General features: G+C 29.5%; 1 protein-coding gene across 1 annotated transcript; it reads left to right on the plus strand.

The window, feature by feature from the left end:
- Positions 1 to 18,609: 18,609 nt before the first annotated feature.
- On the plus strand, positions 18,610 to 19,161 carry LOC107876798. The gene has a single exon (XM_016723647.1). It carries the CDS (start codon positions 18,610 to 18,612, stop codon positions 19,159 to 19,161), a length of 552 nt encoding a protein of 183 aa, XP_016579133.1.
- Positions 19,162 to 21,365: the final 2,204 nt, after the last annotated feature.

Here is a 21,365-nt window from a genome sequence, read left to right on the forward strand (position 1 = left end):
TACTACCCTATAAGAGAGTCATACATCGGTTAACTCTACAGGACATGTAAATGCATAATTCAGCCACAAGGTCGAGTCAACAATAATTTATCTTCTCAAGATTTTTCCTAATGCACAAATCCACAGCTAAAACTTATGCTCAAGCAATCACTAACTCAACATTTTTCACACGTCAAACACTTCATTATTTTTCCAAACATTAAGAATTCGTTCAAATAAAGAACTCAAAGATAATGTCACTTAGCTAGTCATCACAAGGAACCTATTATAATTTCAATAACAAAAATGCGCAAAAATTCTAAATATAGTCTCAATGATCGGACCACACCAAACTCCCCACATAATATCAAATAATTGAACCACATAAGGATCCATCCACTAATCATTAACAAGAAAATGAAAGAAAACACATATAACCTCATTTTTTTTATTCATGTCACTGTTTCACCATCTTTTCTTGACATCGTGTTCTCATATCATCCTCTTAATTCTCATACCATCAATTTTATCAATATAATAGTACCAAAAATAAGTAAGCACCATAGAATTACTAGCTTCACACAACAAAAATTAAATAATCTCATCACGATTATCAACAAAAACAACTTCATCAATTTTCATCACTGAAATTCAAATAAAAATAATTCACGACAATGACAATAATATAGCAACCCAATTTTAGCCACATATCAAATGATAAATTCACTACTTTCACAAGTCTTTACCTATTAATAATAACCTTTAGCCTTATTAACAGATCCAATTGAAATATTCTAAATTTCTATTCAAAATTACAAAGGTACCAATTGGAATCAACTACATTTCAATTGGGCACTGTTAAGATACTAGTTAGAATTGTCTAGATACCAATTAGATCCAACCCAATAGTCAAAGATTAGGACGGAATGATGGATAAAAAGAAAGAAAAACAACTTCTACATGCCTCATAGCTTTTCGAAGATTGGGTGTGGGGCCCTACACACCAATCTACGGAACTTTACTTGACATTGCTCTTATATCTGTGGGACCGGTGAACCTAAGGATCTGATACCAACTATCACGACTCAAACTACTGGACCGTGTATGCACCAACGCTACTCTAAGTAGCTAGGAGAACCCTTACTACACAACTAAAAATATGCAGAAGACTTCTGTTTTTAAGAAAATACCGAATTAAATATAATAAAGTAATTAAAATACTAATAAATAAACTTTTTCAAAAACTTCTTACGAATGTACGTCACTATCCCAAGACTTGGCCAGACATGTACAAGAGCTATCTACTACAATATAGACTGACAATAAAATAAATAATACAAAGACTCTAACATCTGCTCTGAAGAAAGTGCAAAAGTTAGTGCTGAATATCGTCATCCTTCTAGTAACTGCAATTAACCTGCATCCAGTCTACATTCCTTGAAATGTAGAAGAGTAGGGTCAGTACAACCACAAGTATGGTAGGCATCGTTGGCCGGCCGTGTTAGTTCATACAATCATAAAATAGAATTAACAAAAATAAATCATGACATCTTGAATGGAATATAATTCAACTAAAGTTGTAATAATATTATCACTTTACCTATATAACTTACTCCATCCAACTACTCTTCGAACTCCATCAATATTATATTCACTACTAACATACTCTAGCCTCATTAATTCACACAATCAACCACAATCCAATGCAAATACATCACTATTCCTCTTTTTTCGCCTTATCTTTTTCATTACTCATATTCATAGAAACAAACCCATAATCATAGACAACCCACACCAAACTCTCAGGCTAATAACCAAATGCTCTCTTATAATATTAAAGAATGATAACTAGTCATTCTGGTAAGCTATGATTAAAACACGTATAAATGAAGAAAGTCAACCAACATATAAGTAAGTACAAAGTTTTACTTTTTCAAATACATATCACACAATCAAATACCCAATGAATCAACAATGCAACAATAACAGATTAAACAACGGTCACAAATAAGCGACATATCCATCAAGCAAATCAACCATCCTGTAAACATCCACATACTCAACATAAATATGCACACACATTTTATGAGACTTATTTTTGCCCAAATAGTCATGACCTGCAGGGAACAATCTATGTTCATGCACCATACCGGCGTGGTACCTGATCCAACATATACATATCCGTAGCGGCGTGGTACTCGATCCAACATGTACATATACGTACCAGCGTGGTACCCGATCCATCATATACATATCCATACCGGCGTGGTACCCGATCCAACATATACATATCCATACCGGCGTGGTACCCGATCCAACATATACATATCCGTACCAGCGTGGTACCCGATCCAACATAAACAAGTATCATCAATATCAAATTTACACAACTTTACAACATACAACAATGTACCAAGTTTACAAGTACACTTAAAATAATAAGACAATTCCATCATGTAAATTTTCAACAATCATTTATACACGCATCAACAATTTCAAGCATATACGAATACCAATCAACAAGTATTCATAGCATTACTTTAAGAAGTTATTATTATCAAACAAGTCACTCACAGGCACAATTAAATAAACCAATATTATCACTAATTTAGCCTCTCATGGGCGTCCAATAGATATATTATTTTTATCAATATCAAAACAAGAATATCATAAAATAAATCACAATTTAATTCTTACGCATACAAGTCACTATCGGAGCCTTAATTACTCATTTATTATTAAAAATATCATAATCTTCTTAAATACCGCAACTTGAGTTTTAATATCACCACCTATAACTAGCACATTCACGCGTATCATTATCCTCTACTGCTTTCCACATAATGCAATCATCACACTAATTCAAGTCACCTATCCCTTAAATATTATTATGCTCATCAATATTCGATCTTAGCATAATTCTCCTCATCATATTATTGCAAAATACATACAACCTAATACCATTACAACTCAATTAGGTTTATCACTAAAATGACTAAAAAGAATATCATGTTCATATACTACATTTACACAATCTCCTTCCGGTCACATAACACATAATGTCATAAATATCACATAATTAATCAATAATATAGTTTTCGGGATTAAAGTTAAGTTCTCGTGTCTTTATCCACCCCAACTCCATGCCCGCAGGCCTAGACATGCTTTCTCTCATCAATTCTAAATTATAAAAATATAAAATAACACAATTTTCTACTCATTAAACCTAGCCTACCTGGACGCCAAGCTTTTGGAAGAAACAAACTGCAACAAAGATGCTCTTTCCTTTCCTTCATGCCTTGGAATAATCAATCATCTAAAAATCAAGCAATTATAAGAGTAATTAAATAATTACTCTTCAAACAAATATCTTGGGGATTCAAACCCACTAATTCTACCCTTGATTCGAGGTCTAGATCATCCCTCAAGTTCAATTAATCATTAATTAGCTCTTTCAAACTTAACCCATCTCCATTAATGGAGTTTTTATGCTAAAGGTCTCATCTTTACGGAATTCAAGGTTCCTAACTATCAAAATTCATAATCTAGTTTATGAAATTCATGTTAGGAATCTTTAATTTATAGTTTAGAATCAGCTCTAAATCATATTAAAAATACCCTTGAGTATTCCCAAAAGAATTTCACCATTAAAGCTCTTTTTAAGGATTCTAAGATGTTAAAGAATTAAAGATGAAGAAAATAATGGAAAAACTTACCTCAAAATAGGAATTTCACCTTAAGCCTTGGGAAATCACCTCTCTAGGGCTGAGGAATGAAATTTGGGGTTTTTATACCTTAGATATGGCTGAAGCTGATTTAAATATCATCAGAATTTTCACTGCAGTGAAATCCCATTTCAGCTCGGACAGTACTCACCTAAACAACCATAATGTTTTACTTTGAATTCGGATTGAGGAACGGTTTGTTGCGTTGGAAAAAAGACTCATAGATCTTTGATTTGGTAGGTAGTGAGACCCCTAACTCCGTATATTATAGGAGATATGGTCCTTTGAAGTTAGCCCTAATAGAAACCCATATCAAAACTGTATCGGAAAGAAAGTTATAGACTTAACTATGTGTTAGGGATATTGTACGACCTTAATTCATCCTAAAAGAACTTTAAAACTAAAGTATTGATATTAGAACTCATGAATAATTAAATTCATCGAGATTGAGTCTATCTAAACACATCCGAAGACTAAAATCTTCGTCGAAAAGTTTGAGATGACGTAATAAATAAAATATTGGCTATTTTGAACCCAAGTTATTACTGAGGAATGAAAATTAAGAATTTTCATGAATTTATTATGAATTATTTAGTAACAACAAAATGTGTCGTTATAGTTAATCGACACAAAGTCTTAATCATACACTACACATGAATCGTCCTTCACTTGCTCAAGAATATTAAAAAATTAATAATGAATCATATATACTTGGTCATATATTGTTTGAAGAAGATAAGAATATCTAATAACTTTATAAAACCAACAAACATGATTGATGAGGAAAACTAATTGTACTTCATCAAAATAATTCTATAATTGATCAAATTCCAAACTTCCAAACCTATTTTATTTTTTAAAATAATATACACATAAAAAATGACAACAAAAAGCAACAAAATCTAGGCCTCATTGGAGCTAATCTGATAAAAAAAAACAAAAACACTACATAACAAGTACATTTTGTTTTTTTTTTGACATATTGATCAAGAGTTTAAGGGGAAAAAATACCATAAATAAAAGTTACCATAAATTTAGTAATTTAACTATAATAAGAAAACTTCTCCATTTAATGTTGAATATATTTATTATAGTTAATGTGCAATATTTTAATAATTTAATTGAAAAAAAGGTGAAAAAACGATTTTATCTAAAGCGGTGACTTTTAATGAAGGGCAAAAATATTGATTATATATTATATAGATTATATAGATATAAATATAGATTATAGATTATAAATACATATTTCTTCTTTCTTTCTTTTATTTAAATTTTGTATCTTTTATTTTTTATAATCTTTATATTATTTTAATTGATATTAAAATCATAAAATTCAGTATTAAAAATTTTTTTTTGGCCTCAAGTATTTGGGTGTTTAAATCAAATATTTTGCTAGTTTCATCCTTGAGCCATTCCTGTTGGCCGTTCTATCACGATTCTCTCATATGAGATTTTTGAGAAAGAAGAAATATAAACTATAAAGTCTTTTTTTTTTTAAACTTCAGGAAAACCCGCAGCCGCTACAACTTCTTCCCTTCGGGTGAGCACTTTGTGCGCACTGGGTAAACCCCTCACTGTGCAATCGCTCGTAAACCACACAGGAGATGTAAATTGCATTAGGTAAATCCCGTGCAACGAGCTAGATTGAGTAGGCATTAGGGGGGATCGATACCTCGACCTCCGCTTTGGAAGTCACCCCTCAAATCAACTCAACCACACCCGAAGGTGCACTATAAAGTCAATAAAGATCAATTAAAATAAAATGACGGAAGTGGTAATTAACTTTAAAAATTCTAAAGTTCAAGCAACCCGTCAAGATTTAATAATTTGGCTCGTGGAACGTCTGATAATTAAATATAATGACCCATTACATACTTTAATGGTTACTGAGACTTATAAATGTAAAGAAAACTTAATTAATGTGAGGGGTAGAAGGTTGTTATGCTCCAGCTATTTTTTAATAAATAAAAAACATCCAATTAAAATAATTAAAGGATTGCTCTTCTTTTCTTTTTGCAATATTTGTTAACAACCAGATTATTGGATGAAATTATATTATTCAGAATGATTAAGCTCACAAATTTAGGTGAGAATTGTAAACTAATTAACTGTAGTTTAGTGATAAGAGTGTTGTGACAAAATGTGTCATGCACTCATTAGGCTGATGCAAATAACAGGTGCAAATAAGTTTTTATCATGAATTTATCGATTTAAGATGCATTTTTCACGTCATTCTACTTGATTAATTTTGTAACCTAAATTTAGAAGTTTAATATAATTTGAACATTTATTTGAAAAAATTATTAAAAAAAATAAATCAATTTCAACATCAAAATCAAAACTTTGATGTAAGATATGAAGCTCTTCAAGGCAAAGATAGAGACAGAAGGTTGTAGCTCGAGACAAAAAATACGTTGAAAATTAGGTATATTATGTAAATAGTTGAATTTGAATCTTTCTCATTCGATTTTCTAACTTCCTTTATATCTTGAAGATGATAATAAACTTTTAAGAATATCTTTGTTAAACAAGTATTTAAATGTATATCCCAAAATTAAAGTACCAGATAAAGACAAAAATGTGGTTTAACAACAAACTATTCTTTGATGTTGGAAGTGAAAGCATAAAATATTTGTGTGGCTATGTTAAATCAACAAATAGATGAGATTCACTAGAGCTTCATTCCATTATTATAAATTAACAAGTTATTCTTCTAATTATTTTTTTAAGTATAAAATATTTGTGCCTAAGTTTCATTTAACAAATAGATGAGATTCATTAGAGCTTTCATCATGATAAATTAACAAGTTATTCTTCTAATTATTTTTTTAAGCATAAAATATTTGTGGCCAAGTTTAATTAACAAATACATGAGATTCAATAGATCTTTCATTATGGTAAATTAACAAGTTATTCTTTTAAACTATTTTTTTAAGTCGAATTAATTAATAATTTGTTGGCTAAAAGTCAGAAAGACCGGTTCTTGCTCCGCTTAATACTCCCAAGGAGATAAAGGACGTCAAATTATAATTGGTAATTATTAATTAATTTTTCATAATTATTGGCTAATTATTTTTTAATAATATTGAATTATTGTTCAAAGAGAAGAATGGATGAGGTGAAGGATTTGATCTGCTCCTTTTAATTATGTTAGTATAATTTTATAATATCAAAAAGATTACTTTCAATCTGTCATCAATAGCGATAGTATAATTCGATATGTTCAAGTTTTAGGCTTTTTTTCAAAAAAAAATAAAAATCTATTTTAATATCATGTTTGATATTTGTAATATTGGGGTCTGATTAAATCTGCATTCATATCGAAAACCTTCATTTTGGAAATAAAGAGCTTCTTACAAATGTGAGTCATATTAAATTCGAGTTAGTAGTTTGTACCGAAAAGTTTCATATTGGAGGACAAAGTGCTTCCGACAAACCAAACTAAATCTGGATTCGAAAGAATTCACATTGGGGGATAAAGCCCTTCCTAACAAAAATGAACTAGACTAAATTTTATCTATGTCAAAAACATTTCCTAACAAAGACGACTTTATATTTAGGCATCATATTCAAAACTTTAAATTAGAAATGAAAAAGTACTTACTACTTCACTAAGACCCTTATTCGGGTTATCGACCCTTATTCGGGTTATCTTATGGTATAATAAGTAAATTTCTACCGAAAGGGAAATTGAGCTCTATTCTTATTCCGATATGTTTTTTTTTCCAGTAGAAATATTTGTAGACCTTTGCTTACCCTTGAAAAAGGAATTAATAAAAATAATTTTACTAAGGATGTGTGAATATGATGGAAATGAGAATGTTCATACGATGTGTTGGCATACTAGAAAATATATAAACAAAAATAATGAAGTTATATGGGCAAGATCAAGGTGAGAGTGATCATCATGTTGGACAAAATGAGGAATCGAGACTAAAGTAATGCGGACATGTGATACAGATAGTCTAGCAAAAACGTATGAGGAATCGAGACTAAAGTAATGTGGACATGTGATACAGATAGTCTAGCAAAAACGTATGAGAGGTTGATTGTAGCAGGACTTAAACCAAAACAAGAAATGTAGAAGTTGATTAAATAAGATAAGACACAAAGTTAATTTACTAAAGATATAAACTTAAGATAGAAATGTTTCAGGGTTAAATGCTAATAGATAGAGAGTTAAGAGACTAGTCTCATCTCCTCTCCTCCTTATTACTACTATTATTAGTTATTTATAAGGGTAGCATTTATAAGGGTAGCTCAACGGTAAGACTAAGACTAGTAAAGTGTTTGTTTTAGGCTTTCAAAATTTTGAGGTCCTCAAAAATTTAATCTGAATTTTATGATTTTAATTTACTTAAAATAATATTAAAGATTGTGAAATATAAAAGGTACAAAATTTAAATTTTAAAAAAAAAAAAAAAACTATCTATTTTTTATTAAAAATATTTTAGATTTTTTTATCAAATCTTCATGTTAATAAATAATGTTTTCACAATAATATTCAAGGTAATGCATGACAAACAAATGACTAACATCTTATTAATTAAAATTAATCCTTACTTTTATAAATAATAATATTACTATATGAAGTTAAATGTTTAATGTCTTCTAAAAATACTTCACTAAAAATAACATGTAAGAATCAAAAAGTAACTCTAATTAATAATATTTTTGTTATGTGCATATATATTGAAGACGTCATAGTAGAATTTAATTTTGGGCCACTAATTTTATTGAGACCACTTTAGTTATTTAGTAGTACTACATTTTTTATTCTCCAATATAACTTCCTTTGTGTTTATATCTTTTGTACTGTATAATCAGTTTTCTTTATGCTTTAGTCGAGATGCACGTAGAAGTGAATAAGGTTTGAATACATCATACTTTCTCCTTAAGATGTATTATTGTTGTAGTTAGGGGTGGGCATAAATACCAAAAAACCGAACTACCGAACCGAATTGAATTAATTCAATTTTTTGATTTTGATTTTTGATTTTTTGGTTCGGGTATGATTTCTTTTAAAATAAATTCGGTATTCGATTTGGTTTTTAATTTTTGTATTAAGGTAATTCGGTATTCGGTTAAATCAAAATTTTAATATACTTGTATTTTTTTTAATTTATTGCACACTAATTATATAACATTATAAGTTTATAACTAACCAGTACCCAGCCCAAATATTTTAAGCGGCCCATTAACAATTACCTACTAGGTAGCCTACAACCCACAACCCCACACCCAAAAAAACCAAAATTCCAATAACATTTACAACTTTACAATTTAAATTGCTTCAGCCTTGTAAAGATGATTAACGAAGAAGGAAACAGCAAACTGCGAAGGTAAAAATGATCAACGAACTTTCGAAGGAAATAGCGAACTGCGAAGGGAAGATGACCAGACTAACGTAGAACGGGAACGGCGAACCGGAGACCAGACTAACGAAGAACGGGAACGGCGAAGGTACTTTTCTTTTCAATTTTTTTTGTTTTTCTTCTTCAATTAATTTACTTTAAATGGAAATGGGAATGACGAACGAGAATTTTGAATGATTAATATTTTTCTAAGCTAGAATTTTTATTTGATTGACAATATTTTTCGTTTTTGTATACAACTCTATTGATTTTCTTGTGGTGCGTATTTGTGCTTGGTATATGATACACTGATTACTATCGGATTTTTTGTGCGTATTTGTGCTTCATATCATTTTCTTTTCACCGTTATGTTAACAAATCACAAATTAGAATTCAAAAATGTAAATTACTAAATTCTGTTAGTAACTTAGTTTTCTTTCCCTGATATGCAACAATAATTGGTGAGGATAAAAATATAGTTAAACACACTGACTTAAAACAGGCGAATTAGCTTTAGGCTAGAAAATGTAGTTAATCGAAAGACCGAAATATTATTAAACAGGCCAATTAAATAGACCCAAATCGGAAAAACGAAATGTTTAAATCGAATTTTAACCGAACTGAAAATAGTATAAACCAAATCAAATCAAAATAATTCGGTTTGATTTTTGGTACACAATATCTCATAACCGAACACCGAAAAAAAAAAAAATATTCGAAACCAAACCAAATTCCTAAACGCCCACCCCTAGTTGTAGTAATCAATAAAAATAAATATCACAATTTTTCAGTAAAGTTTGAGACTAGTTACTTGACTTTGACTCTTAACACTATCCAAAAAAAAAAAAAACTAGGAATAAAGAAAAACTGGTCTATATAGCTGTTAATCCAAGTATTTAAATTTAAAATAATAGACAAATATATAATATATGTATATTTTCCTATAAGTAGTATAGAATTTATGTATATCAATTTGTAAACGCAATATATGTTATTCACATATAAATAGTGTGCAAATCAGTTTAAAAAGTGTGAAAACCGTAAAATTTATCGAATATATGTGTAAAGATCCCGAAAATAAAAGGTTCAAATGACAGGAAAAAAGCAGAGATTGGCTAATGGGCCGAAGCGTTACATCTCGTAAAAAATAATCAATATGTCTTCTGATTCAGTACTGGGCTTGATAAATTGGGTCTATAAAGTTGGGAAATGCGAATAATTTTATAAAAATAACATAAATCTCAACCTAATTAGAATCATTTACATTTTCTTCCACTTCCTTAATTACTTTACTCTCTTTTGATTCATATACATAATAAGGTCGACATATACATAGAAACCTTTGTATATGACAAGGCCGACATATACATATATAACAAGGCCGATTCATACACATAACAAGTATGACAAGGCCGAAATATACATAACAAGGTCGACATATACATAACAAAGCCGATTCATATACATAACAGGGCCGACATATACATAGAAGCTATGTATATGTATTTTTAGAGAAAAATGGAATTTTTGATATATGTTTGGAGAGATGAGATTTTTTGTAATAAGTGAATCTTAAGTTGTGAGTTTGTATAATTTTTAGAATAATTTTCTCTATTGATATCTTGTTAATTGAGGCCCTTTCCATCGTACAAATGAAACTTAGAGCGGAAAAAAATTAATCAATAGTAAATACACATTAAAATTGAAAAAAATAATATAAATATACACATTAACTTATTATATTTATATAAATTTCTATAACTATAAAATAATTATAAAAATTCAATTGATTATATATCTTCACTGAATGTTCTAGGGAGTTAATTATGTATCTCGACAGACCCAAAATAAAGGGAGTTAATTATGTATCTTTATAAGGAAAAAATGTATCTCGTTGGATGTATTATGTATCTCAACATATCCAAAATCGAAAAAAATATATCGGGGGCTAGTTATAGATCTTTATGAAGAAAAAATGTATCTTTGTTAGATGTATTATGTATCTCGATAGATCCAAAATAAAAAAAAAATATAGCGGAAGCTAATTATGTATCTTTATAAAGAAAAAAATGTATCTTCATAGGATGTTTTGGGAGCTAATTATGTGTATTTACAAAGAAAAAAATGTATCTTAGTTGAATGTATTATGTATCTCGACAGACTCAAAATCGAAAAAATATATCGAGCTAATTATGTATCTGTATGTACAAAGAAAAAAATATATCTTCGCAGATGTATCGAAAACTAATTATATATCTCGACAGATCCAAAATTGAAATTTGCAGTAATTATGCAAAATATTGATTTTTTTTTGTAATTAAGCTTCAAACTATCGGGATTTATATTGTATGTCCTTAAAATTGTCATCAACTATCACATAGACACTTTGATACAAGAATGACAACGGAAGACACAAAACACACTCCAAATCAGTCCACAATCTTAAGGATCCGAGGACCAAGATGGAGACCATTCTCGGATTCGCTATCAACAAGAAGAATACAAGATACAATGTGTATTTTAACACCAAAACAGCAACAAAAACAAGAACAAGATTAACACAAGATGATAAAAAAGAAGACACAAGATTCGGATTTAACAATAACAACAAAAACACAAGATTACAACACAAACAATAAACAAGATTACAAGAAGGTAAAAGAATAGATAGATAGACCACATGAAGGTATAATTTTAAGAACCCAAGAATGGACAATCTTGGACCCTTAACACTACACACAACAATAAACCTATCTCTTACAAAGACACAAGATCGGAATCCACCTCCCAAGCATCAATGTTTCCAAGCAAACAACAATAAAAGAGAATCCACCCTATTGTTGTATCCTAGTTTCGATTTTGCCTCCAAAGAGAAGAGGGGCTTGTGTTTTCCAATGTCTTAAAGACTTACAACATCATCAATAAACTAAGTCTAAAATCCCTACAATGTTCTATTTATACTAGGTTACAAATAAAATACAAAAAGATCAAAAGGCCCCGTAGAGACTTAGGTGCCCATCAAGTGTAATACGTTGGCTGATTTTTAGTGCACTTAGGTTCCCTTTTGCACTTCAATTGCACACACCAAGTCTCGAACCCAAAATGCACTCCCATAAGTCAATATCCGTGATTATTCCCGTATCACACTTAAACTATAATAGCAACCAGAAAAACATCTCTTTTAAGCGAAAAAGTGTCTCATATACACCCCATATTTGACATGACAAAACATGTGTATTTTGCACAAGTTTAAGCGATTAAAACCTTAGAAAATTATATTTATTTTTCTCGTATTAAAAAAAGCATATCGAGGGTTTATTTGAAATAACCTCTTTATTCCACGATGTAGAGGGTTAGATTACACTTGTAAAATTACATTAGATATGTTATTATTGTTGTTGTCCAATATACCGTAACTCCATCACCGTCCATTCACAAGAGAAAATTTATTTTGTGTCTAACATAGGAATATTAGTCGTATGATCCTTCTCAATATTTGACAAGTGATATTGTGGGCTCATAGTATGTAAACACAATGACTACATGGATCTTGTACTTAATTATAGGCTTCATTTTTTTTCTACTACACAATATTGTCAATGTCGATAATTTGTTTGACAAAGTGATACAAATAACTTTTTTTTTCCCTAAATCAATTCTTTCTTTACTTATGTACAAAGTTAATACAATTTTATTCACTACTATGATCATTAATCTTCGAAAAATAAACACACAAAAACGTTATTAGTAATGTATCCTACATTGAGGCTAGCCATACTAGTTCAGATCATTGTCTATTTGTGTATGATTATATATAGTAGTCTCAAATTTACCTTTTCCATTGATAAAAATTATAAAACTCAAGTGTCGGTCGAGCTAATTAGAAAAAAAAAAAAACTGCTTGATTTGGTAAAGAATAATAATATTTTGGACATGAATCATCATTAATTGAGTTATAAAGTAAGTATCGAACATTGAATGAAAAAAATAATGCTGATTATATATATATGGTAGTCTCAAATTTACTTTCTCCAGATGTTTGTTCCATATCAACCAACTGTTATAAATGAAAATTTCAAACTTATTTTTGTCCAGATAACGAATATAGAAAAGTTCATTTTTTTATTTCCTGCCCAAAAACTTTTTTGGATTATTCTACAATTTGTGCATGTCATCTTTGCAAAGAAATCATGTAAAATGTAAATCTTCTTTATTTCATTTTGATTTAGGGAATTATATTCCGACGTGAATAACAAAACAACGGTTTGGGCCGTAGAAAATTTGATTGGTGTAAAATTCAAAAAGAAGAATTAAATTACACTAGATTCATTTTACATAGTCTTACCTTTTATTTAATCAATCAATATATAAAATGATAAAATAGATCAAACACGTCATTAACTTTCGTATGGATGGCTGAGCACGTCATCTTTCAAACGGGGTTCAGGTTCAAAATTTCATGCATGTTTTTTTATTCCCCCTCGTTACATAAGATTTACCTAGCGTGTTTTGTTTTTTATTGTGATTTGCGAGCTATTATATTAAAGTGGAGTTTACCCTTACACATTTGAAGGATAAGCGGCTGTAAGTTTTCTCGTCGCAAATCCATAATGTGAAATCCAAAAAAAAACAAAAAAAATGGAAGGAAAAAATAACAAATCATCCAAAATAATTATAAGTATAACAAAATAATACGATAATAGAAGTACAAACATAAAAAATAACAACGAAAATCAAATTACAAAAACTATAGGAGCTATACAAAATTACTAATATGAACAGACAACAAGGTAACACACTTTTTTTTTTTTTTTTTTAAAAAAAGAACTTTTAATTTTCCTGTGCTACCTGTGAATCATATTACCTCAGAGCTCAGATTTATCTAGGCTTTCACACGAGTTTAATATTAAAAAAAACTGAAAAAGAACAAACATAGAGAATCAATGTGAATGATATTTTAATGTACCTGTCCAGTTCACGTGAACTTCGTTCTTTTAAAAAAAAAAATTTCATGTTTGTCTGTTTTTTGTACATGATGTATAGCCTAGAGTACAACCAATTAGAGCAGAAACGCCAGTCAATATCAATTAATGTGGAAGGTGAGAAACTGATTAGTTAATTTAAATTTGGTTAGAAGTTTTAGTCAAATAGTCAAATATACACGTTTTATTAGTGACATTATTATATTTAGCTCACATGTGGTCCTCTATATGCTATGGAATTCTTTTTTTACTTAAGGAAAAAGAATCATCTATTTATATTTAGAGAAACGCGTAAATTCAAGTAGTTTAAGTTTTAATTTCAATAATTATCCATGGTGAACCATTAATTTGAAGATAATTTGCCTTACATAATTAGAAACTTAAATACAAGGTCAACATTAATTTGAAGATAATTTGCCTTACATAATTAGAAACTTAAATACAAGGTCAAAATGAAAATATACTTAAACTTTCTTGCATTGTTTGTTTGATATTTTTCGATTGTTAGTGCCTAGCGAAATATTGTTATAGAAAATATATAATATAATATATTGCAAAAGATTAATTTCATGTTTTGATAAAGATTGATGATTTAAAAAGTAAAATAAATATTTGTCTGATCGATTGAATGACTTGTGTTCTGAGTATTATATTTATAGTTGAGCGACTTTTTTTGCTACAAATAAAACACACATAATTTTATTAGAAATTTCGGATATGAGTGACAATTTTGTATAGTGAACTCGATTAATTTGTGAAGAAACAAACTAATATTCCTGTGCCACAAGCGCAGTTGGACCATCAAATATAATGGACATCCCTTCTTTCATAACTGTACATTTATTTTCCCTACTTTTTGTCTAATTATCGATTGATTGATTGGGTATTTCATGATTAATTAATTAGTGAAATACGAGAACAGAAAATAAGATTCCTCAAAACAAAAAGTGAAAGAAATAAAGAAATTAATAAAACCAGCAAATGCATTTACAAAGTCGTATATACTTTGCAAAATGTAATATAACGTAGTTTTTTTGTTTAAATGCTAGTAGTGATTAAGAAATTATTAATATAACGACATGATTTCCACGCATTATTAATAAACAAAGGAGTAAGAAAATTATAATCTAATCATATAGTTGTTTGGTTGATGCTATAAACTACTCCTAGTAGTGTTGGGTCATGGTCCTTTGTCACTTTATGCGGATAAAATGAATTTCAATTTGAACCAACCCACTTTTGCTCATAGGCCCATTACTATGGGGTATATATGTTGATCTTTTTACGTCTTATTCACCATCACAAAAAGAGAGTTTTCAGCAGCCGAAGAGAGAAAAACAAAGTTGATTTTCGCACCGAAATTTCAGCCATAGCTGTCAACTGATTCCCGCTTCGTTTCTTGTCCGATTGAGCTGATTTTTGGAATGCTTGTTCCTCTCATCTCAATCTTTGATTAGGAACTGACGGAGCTTGATTTGGTGGCCTGTAGCTCCTGTTCTTCATTCCTGAATAGTAGTTGCGTTTTTTGTGCTTTCACTCCTTTATTTCTCTAGTGTTTGGTGTTGTGGTTTATGTATTATTTCTTGTTGTTTGGCACTTATTTTGTGGCCATTTTGGAGGATAATATTGTAACTCTTTGGTGATTATGGTGGAGGTTTTGGTCCCGTGGTTTTTTACTCTTCACACTGAAGGGTTTTCTAAGTAAATCTTGTGTCTCATGTGATTGCCTTTATTCTTGTCTTTTGGTTGATTTGTTTGCTTTGTTTGCTGTATATTACTCTATTTTGTTTGGATTTATTTGTCTCCTCTACTTCAAGTGAAAAGTGAAAATTTAGTCTTGGTATTTTTCGCTGCTACCCTATCGGGCTCTTTGATTCTGTGCTATCTGTCTTTCCTAACCAGCAGTACTATAGTTTAACAAAAAAAATAAAAAATCAAACGCAGAATAGAATCTCACTTTTCACGTATCTCAAAGTCCATTTTTTCATTTGATAAATGATAAGAGAACTTCAATAATCCATCGTGATGACCACCATCGTTACTTACGATGCGGAGAAAATGAGATCTTATTTACCTACCTCTTATAATTTAAATAGAATAAAAATAATCTTTTTCGATTTTTTATGTGTATAAATTATAAACAAAAATCTCTTAAAATAAAATAAAGCTCAAAAAAAAAGTTTAAAGAGTTAAAATCAGTTCTCATAGGTTACTCGATCTCTTAAAAGAGTTCAATTTTAGTTCTTGTTTTATCTGATGATCTTTGATTAGTTGAAATGTATATTTTTAATCTTTTTTTTCTTGTGAATAATCCCAAGTTTCCTGAAGTATTAAATGTTCTACATAAAGAGATTTGAGCACATATTTTATTAATCGAAGGTTAAACACGCCAAGGCATCATGATAAAGGACAAAAATAAGAAATTAACCATAATTTAGAGACCAAAAATCTTATTAAACCAAAATGATTTTTAAAAATTCTTTATTTAAAAAGAAAACTTTTTGCATAGAATCTTTACAAATGATCTGGATTCTTATGCTTTGTGCAGCATGCACATCTTGTCCTCTTTCAGAAAAGGAAGAAAAAGTTTCTTTTACCCACAAAGTTTGGGGTGATTAATATTAATGTTATAGAACTATTTTATGTAAATAATTACTCATATATATATATATATCAAACATAGCACTAATGTAGAGGTTATTTTTTTATTATGCGACCAATACAGAGTGTAATGACATTCTGAATAGCATAATAGGAAAAGTTGTACTGTACTAATTTGATTTAAAACGAACAATATCACATTATACCTATAGGAGTATCATTGGATTGTTGCCCATCAACGAATATCACATTATACCTATAGGAATATCATTGGATTGTTGCCCATCAACGGATAACAGAGCCATTGGCATAACGAGACGACTGTTACGATAGCGGATTGATGGTATGGACCCGGTCGAATGCATTAGCCCCTGATCTACGGTGTTGTCTATTTAACAAAAAAGAATTTGATTGATGTGGATGACACATGCATAATTATTTTCTCTATAAAAGGTAAATAAGATGATGAATCATTTAAAAAAAAATTCGATAATGAAGCGAATTATAGGATGTGCAAACAAAATTATATATTAACAACTGAAAAGAAAAACAAACTAGATAAAAAATATAATTCAAAATGAATAATATCACATCATATTAACCGATTGATTAGCCCCAAAGGCCAAAACCAAATAATATCTTATTGAAGTGCTCATATACCACCAATCAAACAATCCGTTAGTGATGAAAAAAGTATCTCCCGCTCCTCAACCCTATTGAAATCACCAAAACTTACAAGAAAAAGAAGACATTTTTTGTTACTCCCAAGTCACAACTCTTTAATTTCTTCTTGGTTTGGTGAGAGGTATTAGAGAAAATGATATTAGTGTTACCTTTGTTATTATTTAATTCTTGTTTGGTAGTGGTTTTTATGATTACTAATATGTACATAATCTTAACCAGCTTTTAAACAACCTTTGACCATACTGATACTATTTATTTAATACAATAAATCAGCCCATACATAATAATCTCGACATAACTATAACAAAAATATGCCCAACAAAATCTCGCAAAGTGGGATTTAAGGAGGGTAATCATTGTCTTTTGAAATCAGAGAGGTTGTTATGAAAAACCATCAACTCAAGTAAAGCAAATAAATCTAAATAATAATTACATAAAAAAATAATAGTTGAGATAAATATGACAACTAATAGCAAAATAGCGTGTTATTATTAAACATAGTAAACAACAAATGGTGACAGATACTTCCGTTTCATAATAAATGAATTGTTGAATTTTGACACACATATTAAGAAAAAAACATTAAAAACATAAATTTAACACAACTTTTCATTTTTACTCCCAAAAAAGAAAAAAGTTGACCTTATAATAACTTTTCAAAAATTAATTGGTTGTCAAATCATAAGGGCAAATTTAAAAAAAAAATTCAATGATTTATTTAGTTTGAAACACCAATAAATATTTCAATAATTCGCTTATTCCGAAACGGAGGGAGTACCTCTCCATAATTAATTGTAATATTACTAAAATGGGTAAGGTGAAGAGAAACAAGTGAATTACTTTAATAAAGTGAGCATAATTGCAATGTGCAAAAGTTTGAAATTTTGAATAGATACCCTATTATATATAATGTTCCCCACTAGTAATTTACCATTTCATTATTCCTCCCTACACTTTTGAAAACCTATCTCTAAACCCAAATCCCTCCCTCCACCCCCCCAAACCCCTTTTCCTTCTTTTGTGCCTCCATTAATGGAAGTTGAAGAATTGCTTAACCTATTCGATTCCTGCTGGTTTCAAAAACACCTTTTTTCTACGGTAAACCCAAAAATCACCACTATTCTTGAGTCCAATGAACAAAATCTTGAACCAACAACAACCAACCCAGTGAAATCCCATAAGTTGGGTTCGGCGTGTACGCAGACCGTACCACTACTTTGTAGACGTAGAGAGGCTAAACAAATTCTTGAAAATACCTCAAAACTTTCAAGAACTCCAACAGTTATGGTCAGATCTCAAAGTGACCAATGTTTAACCTCTAAAGATTGCACCTCTAACTCAGAAAAATCACAATCACCATCCCCAATATCTGTTCTTATTGAACCAAAACTCCAGCCTATTCTCTCTGGTAAAGAATACAATGAGTTCCAATTTTCCTCAAAAGCACCTGAAGGAGTTGGTAAGAATTGGAAAAAGAGAAAGAGTAAAAATAGTAAGAGTTTGTCAGAGTTGGAATTTGAAGAGCTAAAAGGGTTTATGGATCTTGGTTTTGAGTTTTCAGATAAGGATAAAGATTCGAGATTAATGACAATAATTCCTGGATTAAGGAGATTAGGGAAGGAAAATGAAGTTGAGGAAATTAATGAAAGTGGAATTTCAAGACCTCATTTATCAGAAGCATGGGATGTATGGGAAGAAGAGAAAAAAATGGAGGAGAAGAAGAAGAAGAAGAATGCATTGAAAAGTTGGAAGATTAATAGTGATTTTGGAAATGAAATGGAGGTTAAAGATCAGTTGAAATTATGGGCTCATAGTGTTGCTTCTACTGTTAGATAGTGTTTGCTTTATTCGATGTCCGGTATCTATATCGCAGTTCTACTAAATTCGTATTTACACCAGAAAGTCTTAACATTGAGGGCAAAATACTGTGGCTCCGACAACTCTCAATCATCTTCAAGAAAATTTGGAATTAGAATTGCTTTCTTTTTTCTTTATGTATTTTTTTTTTTTTTGGTCTAATTGTAATATATTTGTATGGCCAAATCTTTCTACTGAATTTTGGATTTGATAAAGCTTTCCATCCACTTCTAATATCTTCCTATTTGATTACAATCCAATATCAGAAGCTGTCAGTTATTTTGTTCTTCATAGTGTTTGAGCCTATGATTTATCGAAAATAGTGTTTCTGCTTCATAATATAGTGGTAAAATTTGTGCATATTATACCCTTTGCAGTGTAATTGTGGGATTATTGTGAGCATATAGTTATTGTTGGTGTTTGTACCGTTTGAGTTAATTTAGATGTACCTCGGTTAATTTTATCATATTTTCTTAACTTTTACTAGTACAGATATTAAATAATTTTATTATCATGTTGTTTGAGGAAATTTACAGGCCTCGATTCTTTGTTAATATTTGCAAATTTCAACTAGTACACGTATTGAATAATCATAATTTTAATCATCAAAATTGATAAGAAGAAATCATCAAACAAAAATAGATGTATATGGCCAAACGGCTGCTATATTTACTCAAATTTCTTTTTTTTTTTTTTGGCTTTCTCCCAAAGTCATCAAAATTTAGAATAGTACAAAGAAATTGAATTGGTCAAGATTTAATTTTGTAATCCAACTTGGCATTGTGTAGACCAACCATTACTGACTTTTCTATGTCTACTTTCTTTAATTTTCTATACTTATCTCAAAGTGCATCTTTATCTTCGAATATTCTTTACTTAATCACAAGTTTATGTCGTCCATTTAGTTTCTGTTTGATCATATATTTCTTGAAGTTGAAATTCAAAATCTAAAAAATTGATTTTTTGAAGTTGTAAATTTTTAAACGTAAAAATGCGTTTCAACATGTGTTTTACTTAAAAAAAAAAATTAAAAGTGGAAAAGTCTCAAAAATTGATCTGAAGCTGATCTTTGAAAACTTGAAAATATATGAATATTAAAATTTTAAATTTTGATTAATTTTCATGACATCTATGATAAAACACTAACTTAATTGATCCTGCTTGTGTGTTGAATAAGCAATTGGGAATGAATTAACACTAAATTTGGTTTGATAATAGGAAGGAACGTCTCAAAATTAAATTTGATTATGAATTTGGAATATTGAACCTTCTATAATTAGTATTTGTCTTTTTATAATTATTTTGCAAGACAAGAGGTGGAATTTAAGAGGACTGAATTTGCTTGGAAAAATCATGTTGCCCTTAACACATCACAATCAATCGACTGATACATTTAAACTTTTTAAAAAATATTTTTACAATTAGTGAAAAATATTTATAACTAGTAATCACATAAATGATATGATCTATTTAAGACTTTAATTCTTAAAATTATAAAGTTTTTAAGAGTCTTATGATTATGCAAAATTGCAAATGTTAAAGATATATTTCAGATCACATGTTTCAACAATAATATTCACAGTAAATTTTTACAAAATGGGTTCTGAGGATAGATCACCTGTTTCATAAATTCTATTTTAAAAAAACTTTATGTCAATTATTCAAATCACGTCAGATAAATCAAAACAAAGGCAATATCATTAATTAATAGCGATGTTTTTCGAATAAGGCTAAATTACCTACTAAATGAACTTTCTCAACATGAACTCATTCTTGTATTTTACATCTTCATACTATTGAACTTTTGAACTTTCAAAATAATATAAAAAAAGGTACTTCGAATTATTGACATTTGACAGAGACTTATTTTAAAAATATTGTGGTGTTTTGCCCTTAAATACAAGAAGTTCTTTCGAAGCTAATAATAACAATCACTTGACCACCATTCAACAACTATATTTTTCTTTAATTGAGCGAATTCAATTAGTTAATTTTTGGCAAGCTTCATTATTAAGCTAAAAATTAAAATGTGTTAAATCTTGTAGAAAGCAAGGCACCAATATATATTAATCATTCAGATAACTTGACAAACATCAATAACATACCTAATATATTCGCACAAAGTGGGTTATGAAGATGATAGAGTATATGTTGTTCGTACAAAAATAATCCTAATCATGATA

The sequence above is a fragment of the Capsicum annuum genome, chromosome 7, assembly GCF_002878395.1.
Source record: "Capsicum annuum cultivar UCD-10X-F1 chromosome 7, UCD10Xv1.1, whole genome shotgun sequence".
NCBI classification, from domain to species: Eukaryota; Viridiplantae; Streptophyta; class Magnoliopsida; order Solanales; family Solanaceae; genus Capsicum; species Capsicum annuum.